The sequence below is a fragment of the Buteo buteo genome, chromosome Z (genome assembly GCF_964188355.1).
Source record: "Buteo buteo chromosome Z, bButBut1.hap1.1, whole genome shotgun sequence".
In the NCBI taxonomy this organism is placed as follows: domain Eukaryota; kingdom Metazoa; phylum Chordata; class Aves; order Accipitriformes; family Accipitridae; genus Buteo; species Buteo buteo.
Genome location: NC_134204.1, coordinates 55,919,227 through 55,932,440, shown reverse-complemented (window position 1 = coordinate 55,932,440; position 13,214 = coordinate 55,919,227). Strand labels below are relative to the sequence as shown.

The 13,214-nt window shown below is 37.6% G+C and overlaps 1 protein-coding gene across 3 annotated transcripts in view; it reads left to right on the top strand.

Annotated features, from left to right (window-relative positions):
• The window catches only part of HOOK3 (hook microtubule tethering protein 3), a 104,683-nt gene that overhangs the window by 48,798 nt on the left and 42,671 nt on the right, over positions 1-13,214 (top strand). Inside the window, exons 7-11 of one of the 3 annotated variants that reach the window (XM_075020729.1) lie at positions 3,440-3,502; positions 4,944-5,027; positions 6,248-6,411; positions 8,596-8,736; positions 10,265-10,466. In XM_075020729.1, the coding sequence (XP_074876830.1) occupies positions 3,440-3,502; positions 4,944-5,027; positions 6,248-6,411; positions 8,596-8,736; positions 10,265-10,466 (654 nt within the window). The remainder of the gene's footprint in view (positions 1-3,439; positions 3,503-4,943; positions 5,028-6,247; positions 6,412-8,595; positions 8,737-10,264; positions 10,467-13,214) is intronic. The other 2 variants (XM_075020730.1, XM_075020731.1) reach the window with 2 other exon arrangements.

Sequence of the window (13,214 nt, the reverse complement as noted above, 5' to 3'; positions counted from 1 at the left end):
ATTGTAGAGGCCTAATACAGTTGCTTGATTTTGCAGGCACTTTTTTGATTTCTCTTTTTTTAATCAATTCACTTTTAAAATCTCTGCATATCATCATCATCCATTAGAGGTACATGTGAAAATAGATAATACTAAAGTTACGTTGTGAGTTCAGAGGTGAAAGCCGGTTCCAGCACTGCAAAATTGTGAAGGTAGACATTTATGCCCACCTGTAGTTTGCTTCTGAAGAAAAGAAAACTTGCAGCTGTGGAGGGGGAATGAGAAGGCCACTTCCTTCTGCTTTTTATTCTTTTGAGTCAGTCAGCTGAAATAGAAATGAAATAAAGTTTGCCACTCAAAAGTACTGGCATTGACCCATACCTGTTAAGACCATGTGTTCTAATATCACCCTTGCAGGCTGCATGTGAAGCACTGAACTAGAGCAGTATTTCAGGAATTTGTCTGAATGTGAGCTTGTAAGTAAGGGAGATATATAGCAGAACACAGTAAGTAAGTTTGCTTTAAAAATTAATAACAGCCTACTAGTATCATCAGATTAGTAGCAAATAATGCAGAAAAAGCTAATATGCCATCAAGCAGGTAACTGATGAAATGAGTGTTTTGGAGCACTAAACTTCAGTAGTATCTGAGAATGCTGGTGGACAAGAAATGAAGTGAAGAATAGGGGGAAACTAGGCAAGTCTGTTACCTTATGTTTTTTTAGGTGGATAGAAGGTGTAGTGTTTGCTTTGAATTGACATACATATCTGTATGCAATCCTAAAACAGCATTCAGTAAAACTTTTCTTGAATTTTTTTGTAAATCTTACTAAAGAGAGAGAAGTTTGGATAAGTGGGTAGAGTTGTACCCTATTAGCTGTGCTGTTTATGGTAAAGTGTTTGCTACTAAGCAGGGAGAAACTGGGTAGAGGGAATTCAGAAGCAGAGCACGGTCAAGATAACTTGCTTATATATACCACTGTCATCTCCAATGTGTGGGGAGATGTGTAGGCAAAAGATGGAAGCGATATCTCACCCTGATAACTCTCCCCACTTCAGTTTATTGTTAACTGATGATCAGAAGTTGGATTCCTGTTATTACTTGTGAGTAATCTGGCAATCTCATTCCTGTTCCTTGTCCGGTCATGCTACTGGACACAGCACAATCACTTAGATTTCTTCTTTAGCATCGCCACAATATCACAGGTCATAAGATTGCAAGATGCTTCTTGTTGCATTGAGTCAGTCATCTGTCTGTGGCTTTTGGCCTCAGTGCCTCATGCACTCTTCCCATGACATTCCCAATAATTCTGTGTAACATTCACACTGCACCCACACCATGTATCTCCACTACCTAATACTTCTTCAGCTAATGTCCTCTGGACATTTGTGCTAAGGGTTCGTAAGGACAGGAAGTTTTGGGACAGATGGCAAAACTCATTGAAGAATAAAGGGATTATATTATTAGCCTTAGCCTGCTTTCTTTATGGTAATCCACAGAAAATAGCAACACAGTGGCCTCTAGTGGGTTGTGCAGCCTCTTGTATTCCTCCTACAGTAAGTCTTGGGCAGGCCTATTAAGCTGGGTTTCTGAAGAGGAAGTTGTGCTACAGCCAGAAAAGGGTGGTGGCTGTCAGGGACATGTTGTACATCCTTGCAGGCTTCATGCAGCCTGGGACCTGCCAGTTGGAAAGTACTGGCTTAATGGGTGGAACATATTTAGTGTCTGAAGTGTGTTTGCAAACAGTGTTGTGGCATATAGAATAGGGAGAAGAGTTCAGTATTTGGTTAATACGGATATCGCTGTTAGTCATCTGGAAAAGCATTTAAACAGTAGCTAGTGAAATGGAGTAATTGAAACATCTATAAACATCACAGAGCAGAGAGGGATTGGAAGTTCTTGTTTTGGATGGCAAAATTATAATCAGCTTAGAAAACACAGACCTAAATTAAATACAAGTTTGTAATGCCACTATATATGGTAATGAAAAAGACATGACTTCGTTTTTCAGGGAAAAGCTCTGAGGCTAGGGACTTTCTGGTTACTGTTACAGAGAATCTGGGCTTCATGGAATGCTTCATTTCAGAGTAGTTTGTCACTGTAAAGATGTAGACAAAATGAAAGGAATTCAGCAGTTACCAGCAAACATCATCAGGGTCTGAGGAGGACTGTTGACGACAAATAGATGAATTTAAGCATGTGGTACGCAGTTAAATCCCATTTAAGGAGATGGGGGGAAAGGAGAGAAACGTAAGTATATAAATATTTGAATGATGTCATTGTCAAAAAGTGATTTTTCTCTTGTACACAGTGGTATAAACAGAAAGGATGAAGAAGAAATGAAAGTTCTGTGTATCTGAGGAACTTTGCCAATGAAAAGTAATGCAAAAGCACCGATTTCTGGAAGGAATAGCGGAAGCCCTGTCTCTGGAGAGAGTAACTGGACAGGAGGCCTTAGGAAAGAAATCTTGTTCTGATTTTGGTTAGGATAGGGCTTTTTTGATTGTAACTTCCATGAATTGTGTCACTGGAGAACTCATAAAACATTTTGTGTTTGGATAGGATGACAGAAACCATCAGTGTCATTCTGTAATGCTGCCTTTTGAGTTAGTTACAGCATATTTCTCATTTGGTATCTTACAGCTTTCAGTAATAACTTTGCCTTAATATGTTTGCTGAAAGTGGGTGAGAGGAGGTCTTTGGGCTACTACTTCTGTTACATTTGATTTTAGCTTTTAACTACCTATGTAGGTGATCAGTGGGTTACTGAAAGAAAATTTAGTTTCGTATCAGCTTTTTATCATTTAGTAAGCACATCAGGTAATTTGAAGGGCTTTTTTTTCTTTAAAGTCATGTCTAAAGTCATGTTTTCTAGACTTAAAGCCATTACCAGTCATTCCTGCAAAAAAATAAGTTAGTATAAAAGGAATTGTAATACTTATTTCAGGAATAATCTCTATAGACTTTCCTTTTAAATCTGCAAATTACAGACAACTCTTTGTTTTGCCCAATTAGCTGACATAGATATGCCCCCAACATTAGTTAAATAAGTAAATTGATGGGAACTTCCAGGTGATCAAAAAATGAAAATCACTGGCAGAGAACAATTAAAGGCAGGTCTTGCATGGTGTGTTGATAGCTACCATCATTCCATTGCCACTCCAGTAAAATGCTTAGCAGAGTATACTGTAGGTTTCATCATAAACTAAGACTGTGCAGTTTAAGAAGAAAAAGAGATGATGTAAGATTTCTTTTATAGTGCTTTAAGTATTATAAATTCTGAAGACTCTTTCTGTAATTGTTTCTGAATGTCATACATAAAAAATGAATTTAAAAACTTCTGAATGAAGTCAGATTAAAGCTCCCCAAAGTTAAAATCAGCTTGTTATTTCATCGAAGCTTAGCTTTTATATTAAAAGTAAATCCTTGCTTTTTCTAATCCAGTGTAATCTAATTGCAGTTGATGAGTAAGGAGTCTCCAGTCTCTCTTGGAAATGATGCTTACGTTGAACTTGATCGGCAGGTATCTAAGACTAGATGTTTCTTTTCCTTCAATCATAGCACATCAGTGGGCAGTCATTTTGCGTTGTTAAGAAGTCTGTCTTTTTTTCTATAATCATGAGTTTTGTGGGAAATTCAAATAAGGAGAGGAAAACTAAATTTCAGTATTTCGAGTCCTTTTGCTTTATAAATTCAGTTTATGCATTTTGTATATTTAAAGGAGAGAAAAGCTCAGTTTGAAAAACAAGTTTAGCTGTATGACATAGTATAGTCATTTGCAGGCAGGTGCAAATCTTTGGGTATTGAGGAAGAAGGATAAAAAAGTGTGTAGTATTTGAATAAAACTTTCTTTGCCAGTTCCTACTTCCAAAGTCAGTTTAAAAAAAATCATAGATGTGGCTCAAAAAATCATTAAAGCAGTCCTGGGAACTGTTACAATATATAAAGGAAGTTTTCAAAGAGAATCCTTCCGTCTGATACATTTAAAGAATATGCAAAACCAATTGTGTTTAACTGGCTCAACCTCATGCTAACACTCCTACTTCCTCAGTTTTTTTTGTAATCGAGAAGTATAGTACAGCGGTGTTCCCTGTGTTCCTCCATTATGCTTTTTCTGCAGAAGTATGTAAATTCTGGTAGATGGAATTAATTTTTGTATGTCAACAGGCCCTTGAGAAATAAACTTGAAAAAATAAGATATGATGATGCTGTTTAGGAAAGCCCATCTAAAATTCATCATATATAATAACATATGTCTATATCTCTGTATACATAATATGCATGCACCTGTTTTATCAGGCCAATTTTCTTGTAGCTGTTTTTTATGTTATCCTAACTGCATTCATGTGTGAACTTGCAAGATATATATCTTTGAACATACCTTTGAAGGGAATTATCTGGATATTCCTCACTGCTTACAAGACTCAGTGCCCTTTTTCAGGAGGGTAGGCTTCTCCCTCATCATGTTGGCTCTATTCCTGTTGTGCAGTAAGAGTAGCTTCCAGTGACTAGAGACATTTTACCCTAATTGTCCATTCCCTGTATTCCACCTTCCAGTCCTTTCCGTATTTGAAAAGTAGATTGAAAACTGAAATTATGCACTCTTTGCATCCGTAAAGAAAAGTGGTATTGACAATTTTTTCAGTGTACAGAGTTGATGAGTTCTTCAGACCCAAGTTCTTCAGGACTTTTTGACTCAATTCATAGAATAGATGTGGTAATTATAATGCATCTTTGTAAGACCAAATCTTACTTTTAGGTATGTTTACTTTTTACTGTCATACAGACTAAACAGTTATCACTTCTGCTTCTTTGTTTCTTTGTAAGAACAGAATTGCCTCAGTTTTCAAAAATATTAATATATCACCTAAATGTAAAAATGATTTTACAGTCATGTAGTTCAGAGTATTTTTAGACCCTTCACAGAGAGTGATGAAACTATAAATGTTTGTTGTTTATGGTAGCTGAAGAAAACTACAGAAGAATTAAATGAAGCACTAGCAACAAAAGAAGAAATTGCCCAGAGATGTCATGAGTTAGATATGCAGGTAGGTTTGCTATATTGTACATATTAATTTTGAACTGGGAAAGAGCAGTGTTAATTTTTAGGCAGCTGAAATCAAGTGGTATAGTGTAGAAACATAATTTTTAAAAGGGAGATGAAAATTGCACAGTAATTATTTTGCTTTACTTGTGCTAGCCAAGTGAATTTCATTGTTTTCTTATCTTGATACAATGTTGCTAGTATTAAGATGATTCATACTAACAAAACGGTTTTTCTTTCAGGTAGGAAGGGGTTCAGCTGTGTGGTTCAACTCTTGCATTAGAGAACTAATAGAGGTTATGCTGCTGTAACAGTTTCAGTTAAGAGTTAAATCCCAATCCGAAGTTACCATAGTCTGTCAGCTGTGTATGGATTTAGACTAAGCTGTAAATCAAGCATACCTTGTCCGGAAGACATGAGCAGTGTAGAGTGGTAGCCCCAAAAGGCATTGCCATTGCAACCCTACTTTGGAGTATAATTCAGGCAGTAACTGTTAGAATTAATGAAGCTGATTTGTGTGTCATGGTTGATTTTGGTGTATTTGATGATTCAAGCTTTTATTGAAGCATTTCCTTCTGTTGAGATGTTCACGTTCCTTCTCTTCCCCTCCTCCTCCTGCATGTTAATTCTATACTATTTAATGATACATGAACCCATGCTTCAGCTTTGAGTTGCAGCACTTTGGGTTCTTTGCAGTGCTGCCTGTTTTCACAACATTGGCGGAAACTGAGTTATCTTTGGGACTGTGTTCCTGTTTCAGGTCTGCTTGCAGTTGCCCACTGGATTAAAAAAATCTAGGAAGCGCACAGCCATCCCTTACGTATCTATATTTGGATATTCTGTCTGATTGATAGGCATTGTTTCTTTTGGAAATCAGTTTTAAAAGCTTTACTGTGGAGGGCTAGTTTTATTTGTTTGTTGGGAAAGTATGCATACTTTTATTATAATGAAGTTATCTTCTGTGGTAACTAAGACTTTTTCTTTAGATGCTTGTGTGAAATGCAGTTAAGAATAGTTACATTTTTGGTGTGGTAAATCTGCCCCTGATGTTGCAGTATGTTGGTTACATCAGATAGCAATTGAATACCCATTAATGTTACAGTATATTCTTGTGAAATGTGATTATTGAAGCCTGTGTATTGCCATTGTTGATACACACGATAAAAAGTTGCTTTCTATAGCTAGATAGCTCAGTTATTCCATTTTATGCTCCTATTACAACAGGTTGCAGCCCTCCAGGAGGAGAAGAGCAGCTTGCTCGCTGAGAACCAGATTTTGATGGAACGTTTAAATCAGTCTGATTCTATTGAAGATCCCAACAGCCCTGCAGGTCGTAGGCACTTGCAACTGCAGACACAACTAGAACAACTCCAGGAGGAAACATTCAGGTAGAAAAGCTAGACTTGGTCAGATTGTTTGTTTGTAACTGGCAACAGACATGAATTATATACTTCTGGTTCTGCTGGCAATTATGTGTAGTGGGTGGTATAACCACAGTAGTAAAGTTTTTATGTGATGTACATCTTATGATTTACCTCTTTACAAGCTCCAGCATTAAAAAATGCATAATTTCTTCATTGAAGAAGTATGAAATGCTGTATACTTGTTACTCTCTACTCTGTGAAGTTATTTTGAATTGTTTGTGTGCAGTCACTTCACCCATGTTTTTCAAAATTAGTGAGGATGAAAAGTAGCATGCTTTCCTGTATGTAGATTATTCTGATTGTATTTTTAGGGTGTAGGAATTCCTAGCTGGAAGTTTGCTATGGGCAGTACTACAGGTGGTATTATTATGCAGCAAAGTATGTCCTTCTCTGAATTTGAAAACAAATTGTTTCATATCTGAAAGATGGAGATTATCTGCAAGTGAACTCTGCTTTTCATTTGCATTTTCTCAACACATGGAAATACAGTTCCTCTTTAAATATCCTTCCTGGTCTTTTTGACTGTTGCTTTCAGGCTGTGTAAGCCTCTTCTGCTGAAGAAAGCTGGTCCAATTCACCTTCATCTCTTCATTCTTGTTGCTATTCTTTCCCTATCCTTTATGAGTGATACTATGGTATTTCTTTATGCTGCCACTTTTTTCTTCTCTTTCTGTCCTCTTCTGGTTGCCCTTTGTTAATTCTTATGTCAGCTGCCATGTAACTTTCCTTTTTTGCCTGTTTTGCTGTTTTTCCACTGTCTCTTGCTAAGCCTCTTCCTTGCGTGTTAGACACACCCACTTCCTTCAGTTTCTTGAAAAATGTTTAGTGTTTCTCTTTCACAGCAGCTAGTGCCTGTTTTTCTTCTTTCTATACATCTACCGTGTAATGTAGTGATGTCTCTCTAATGTCCCCTTTTATCTCACCTTATTCATCTCCATGCTCTGGAATGATTCCTGCCTGAGTCTATTATCAATTGCTGTTCAAACAGGTTTTGTCCCCATATGCAGTACCTGCACTGCCTGTTACTCTAGTTTCAGGTTCTGAATGTCTTTCTAAACCCTTTTCACATGTGAGACTCATCTCCCAACCTCCTTTACCTCCTTCCCCTGCCTTCATATCATGTGGCTTCTGAAGGCAGTTTGTGTGTTTTCCTTCTCCAGCTCTACCTGACCAAACAGGATGTATGTACAGCTTAACTGATGCCCAGTGTGGTACAACAGTTTTTCTCCCACTCTTGCCTCTTTATGTCCTTTGACAGTTCCAGTCTATCACGATCCAAATCTTTGTTGTATATGGTTTAGATGACCTACTGACTATCTCTTGTCTCCATTCTTGTAGATTCTTTTTGGAATCCTTGAATTAATGGATAGAATATTGCTTTTTTTTTTCTTTTTTTTTTTCCACCATGCCCATACTTCCTTTCCTGGATTGTTTTTATTTTAATTTCAGATCAAAATATCACAATAGAACTTCATGTTCTAGGTTGTGTCCTCTTCCATTTGTACAAAATGCTTTGACAAAATTTCTCAGTTACTCCCTTTGTTCACTGCCAGGTTAATGCAGCTTTGGCTGTGTATGCTGTATGGAAGTAGTTCACTCCAGAAACTTTGGTCTGAGTTCTTTACATGCTAACTAGATAACTAAATGTGTGACTTGGTTCTTCAGAGGTACTGGGCAGGCACAGGTTCTTTGTACGTAAATAAAGCAAGCCACCTTGGTGAAAGCTCTATGGCATTTAGAACATCTGACACTCAGGTCAATATTGTTGAAGGTGTGTAGGAGTTGAACAGCTGAACAAAATCTTAGGATAAAGATGTCATGTTCAAACTCTGTATGCCCCAAGATGAAAAAAGGTGGAAATTTCTGCTTGAGCTTCCATTGCAAAAAATTACTATGACAGAAAAAACTCAAGATTTGTCTTTCTGAGAACATACGTTACCTTGTGATCTTCCAAATATAAAGACTGATATCAAATTTGGAGCCTTAAAGTCAACCTGCTTCTACTTTTTCGAATAAGCACATTGGGCTGCTCTTCTCTTTCACTGCACCGGAAGGCTGTTTCATGTATTTTTAGAGAGCACCATGGTGAGGAAAGGTAACTGTGGCTCAAACTGAGAAATTATTTTCTGTTTTACTTCATTTCTACAGATTAGAAGCTGCCAAAGATGACTATCGAATACGCTGTGAAGAACTAGAAAAGGAAATTGCTGAATTGAGACAACAAACAGAAGAGCTTACTACATTGGCAGAGGAGGCTCAGTCTTTGAAGGATGAGATAGATATACTCAGGTAAACTCTGTTCCATTAACCCTTTTTCAACTATTAACTTTTAATCCATACCATTTCTATACCTAGTCTTCATTAGCTTTTGTTTAAATAATTTTAATATTAAATATAAACACTTTCTCAATGCCAAGATTCTTCTTGATCCTCCAGTTAAGTACACAAATGACCACACAGTTCTGCTTAAGTAATACAGTTATTTATTATGTACCTAATCAATAAATATTAGTAATCTTAGCAATCCTACATCATCTTATGGTCATAACAAGTCACTCACTGGTCTCCTGAGTATTCTCTACTTACCTTCATCATGACTTGGGCATTTGTTCTCATCAGGGAACTAGACCCTTTCCTTTCCTGGGTTTGCATTATTTGGACTTAGGGTGGAGCTTTTGGTTCATCATATAATGCTAATATGAACAGCATCTGTTACAGCTATCTTTGCCACTGGATTTTAGCACCCAAAGTTATCATGATATGATGATGCTAGGGGTTTAGAGGGTGGGGCAGCCCCTTTTACTATGGAACTTAATCCTTCAGTAGTGGTGTCTTGCTGCATGTGTTATTCAGAACAGTTATCTACTACCCACCTTTATCACTCTTTCTAGCAAGTCTAGCAAGGCTTATTTTAATGCTGACTTTTCTAATTCACCAGCAGCTTTCTACCAAAGCTATCTGTCTTTACCTCCTCTGTCATTAATACGAGGAATGAGCTCATCAGGCTGCACAATTCCATAAACCATCTGTGTGGGCAGCATGGGTTCAAAGAGTAATTCCTTGCCCCGGAGAAAGGCTCTGCACTTCATTGGAGATTAAGGAGATTTGGCTTGTCGCAGTGTTCCATAAATTGACTGTCAATTCAATGGGGGATTCTCTAGATTTCATAGAAAATTGAGTGTAAATCAGTTGGTTCTAAAATGAAACTGGGGACAGTTATAGTAGCGATGGGTTGGGAGGGTGGGTGTGAGGGCTATTGATGTCCCGGCAGTGCACCAGGTCGATGGAAGAAACTCTGAAATGTTATGAATGGAGCCTGGTGTTCCATTTTGTTTAGAAGGAATCAGGCTCCAGAGCTGTTATGGTACTTCTCTGTCACCAAGTATATGCTGCCCAGGAGATAGATCTTTATGATTTTGTTCCTGGCTATCATTAAAACAAATTGAAGGGCAGAAAATTTTATTCTTTACCCTTGTAAAATGCAGGCCTAAGATTGATTTAGAATTGAAAGGAAATGGGTGGGAGTGAAGGTGCTTTAACTGTTAAGATTGGAAGTAGATAAGAAGGCTGTATTAGGAAGAGTGATAGTGTCTAAAAGTACCTCCATCAACAGTTCTTTCAGTTGACAAATAGTTGTGAGAGAGAAGGAGACAATTTAAAAGTGAAAACGTTAGTCGTAGGAGGATATGATTGCTTTCTTGTTCTTCCCATGATGTAAGAATGTCTTCTTTATTAAGGCAAAATACTGAGGAAGCTTCAGGACATTTAATTTTGGAAGTTTTCAGAGTACAAATTTGATACAAATCTGTCCCTCCAGGCATTCTTCTGATAAAGTAGCCAAGTTAGAAAGCCAGGTAGAGTCATACAAAAAGAAATTGGAAGACCTGGGTGATTTGCGACGGCAAGTGAAACTCTTAGAAGAGAAGAATACAATCTACATGCAAAATACCGTGAGCCTTGAAGAAGAGCTAAGGAAGGCCAATGCAGCACGCAGTCAGCTGGAAACATACAAGAGACAGGTGAGAACAGATATCAGTGCAACAGTTGTCTGTATTGTTCAACACTTTCTCTTCATAACATGGCTAATACCTCAAAGTAAAAAAGACATTATGAACAAACAGCTCCTTGTGTTTAAAAGACTTGCATGTTTTGTAGGTACTACCTTTGTCCTCCTTTCCTGCAATTCTTATCATTATTTCAAGTTTACATTAGTTTGCCAATAAGCAGTATTTCTTCCTTTGAAAAAATCAACAGATCTTTTTTCTCAAATTATTCCTAATTCATATTCAGTAGCGGGGCTTGAATTAGAGCCTCTTCTTTCAGAAAAAGTATCTGCTTTTCACTTACAAATTTCCAGCAGTGAGGAGTGCACCACAGCTGAGGTACGTTATTCCTGTGGTTAAGTAACTTCTTTTTATTAAGGTTCTAGTTTGTCTGAAACATCTGAATTTGTCCAGTTATGAAGAGAGAAGGATGCATATCATCCCTGTTGTTTATATGCACCCAGCAGAGCACAAAATGTGTCACCAGCACACTCTGGAGTGAAAGGCATCTGTTTATCTTCCTGTTTATCAAAGTGCCATGTGATCCTGTTTCTGTAAAGGTGGAAGATGTGCTTAATCTTCTCTCTGCTTCTACACTACATTGACATGGTATCATTCTGGGATTCTTGTTACAGGGCCAGACAGAGCATGGCTTGTTAAAGTACTAGTGCCTGCTCTGTATTTCTGCCTGCTCAAAAGTTCGAATGGTCATGGTATAGGAGTCCCTATAGGTCAGCTTACAGCAGAATAAAATACAGAAACAACCACTACAAAACATTGTAAGTCCAGGAGCAATATGTGACCCTAAGACAATAGCATTTTCCCTGTGCCTGGCCGTCTTGGTTGTTAAGACAACTAGCTTCAGCCTCTATGTGCTAACTGTAGATACAGTCCAAATGATTCCACCAGAAAAAAATAATTTGGACAAGAAAAATGCTGAAATAACAGACAATCAAAGGGAAAAGTAAATGTGGAAAACAATGGCCTTTCACACAAATAGTATCATGTTTACTGGCAACAAATACTTCACTCCATTGAACAGCTGAGCATGTGATACAGTTGTGTAACCTTGACATCTGCATCTGATCGTTCTTACTTCACCAACAATAAGGATTTTGGAAGGGGCAGTCCTATCATTTGTGCTGCAAAAGTACTCCTCCTTTTCTTCATCATTCCCTGTGTTTTATGGGTAGGATTTCATGTCGGAGGAGCTGTTGATTTGTACAAAACTGTTCCACTGGCTGAGACTGGAATAAACCTCAGGTGTATTGTGACAGATGTGAGTTTTCTTCACCTAACCACAGTGTCTCAAAATGAACAGACGGTGTGTTTGCTGTCAGTGTCTGTAAGGCTGGGTTCCTTTTGAGACCTGCCTGTGAATCATGAGCTGTCACGAAGTTAATTTCTGGGAATCCTAAGTTGTACTATAAGAATTAAGCCAGGTATAAGGATTCTGATGTTATGTCATTGCTGAGGACTAGTGTGGCCCTGTAATGGAATGTGTCTTGTCTGGTGTGTGAAGGATCCAATCCCACTCAGGATGATGTAGTCAGACAATTTTATTTATTAGGCTTAGAAGCTTTGTGCTGTGCAGATGAAAGTGCTTTGTTCAAACTCCTGTAGTGATCTGCAAGGAAATTGCATCTTCACCCAATCCAGCACTTTGTGAGATGAGGTTAACGGTGACGTATTGTGCTGAGAGTTGTAATAGCGTTTAGTTATTTAAGAGGTTTTGTTCACTTTTCTGAAAGCAAGCACAAGCATTTCCTAATAAACTTTTTATTGCAACATGAAGAATTGAAATGTGAAGATTCCAGGATTATTTTTTGTAATTTTAATTCAGCCCCTTTGTGCATGTACATTCTGATATATGTTTTTCTTTGCTGCAAGATTCCTGCTTTAGTCATTCCACGTGTCAGATAATGCTCAGTAAATGTGATGGTATTTAATTTTTTTTAATCTTCTGCATTACCATGTAGCTGTATATCTTTCTATACACTCCCAAGTCCTGACTCAAGACAATTTATTTCCCGCTGTGTTCTTCTGCATACCATTACCACAGCATGAGTGATTACAAACATTAATGCATTTGTTTTCATTTGAGGTGAAAATATACCTGTTTTGCAAGTAGGGACACAATCACAGGTGGAGGCCTGCATTTTTATTTTTTTTATATCTGCAGTTATTCTGATAGCCCCAGTGATGGATATCACATATGAGAAATGAAATATTTTCATATCTCACATTGTGATACTTTTTTTTTTAATCTGATAATTTCAGAAATGGCAAGCCTGTGGGTTTTTTGCAGCCTTTAATTTAAGAACAACAACAGCAAAGTCCTTGTCGAAGACTTAAGACCGTGCAGATTTTTAGGCCTGGTAGTTATTTTGCTGTAGCTATACACATTGAAAATAAAAGGTAATTAGAACCACTAGGCAGTCTTAATGTAGCTATGGCTACTGCTTTGCTTCACAATTTAAGTTAATCGCTTTCTCTGTAATCTAAAAGCCATGAAAAAGCTTTCTTACAATTGCTTCAGAAGAAGCTGTACATCTTTAGCTGAGTCTTCATTCAGCTTTTGTGTTTGCAGGTCAGTCTTTATTCAGCTTACTTGCTTCCATGCTCTCTGCGTTATGAGCTTGACTAGTGTACTCGGAATGAGCCTTTACTAGTAAAGGCTGAGAGTTTTGAAAAGGCAAGACTTCACTGATTTGCTGCCTGGAT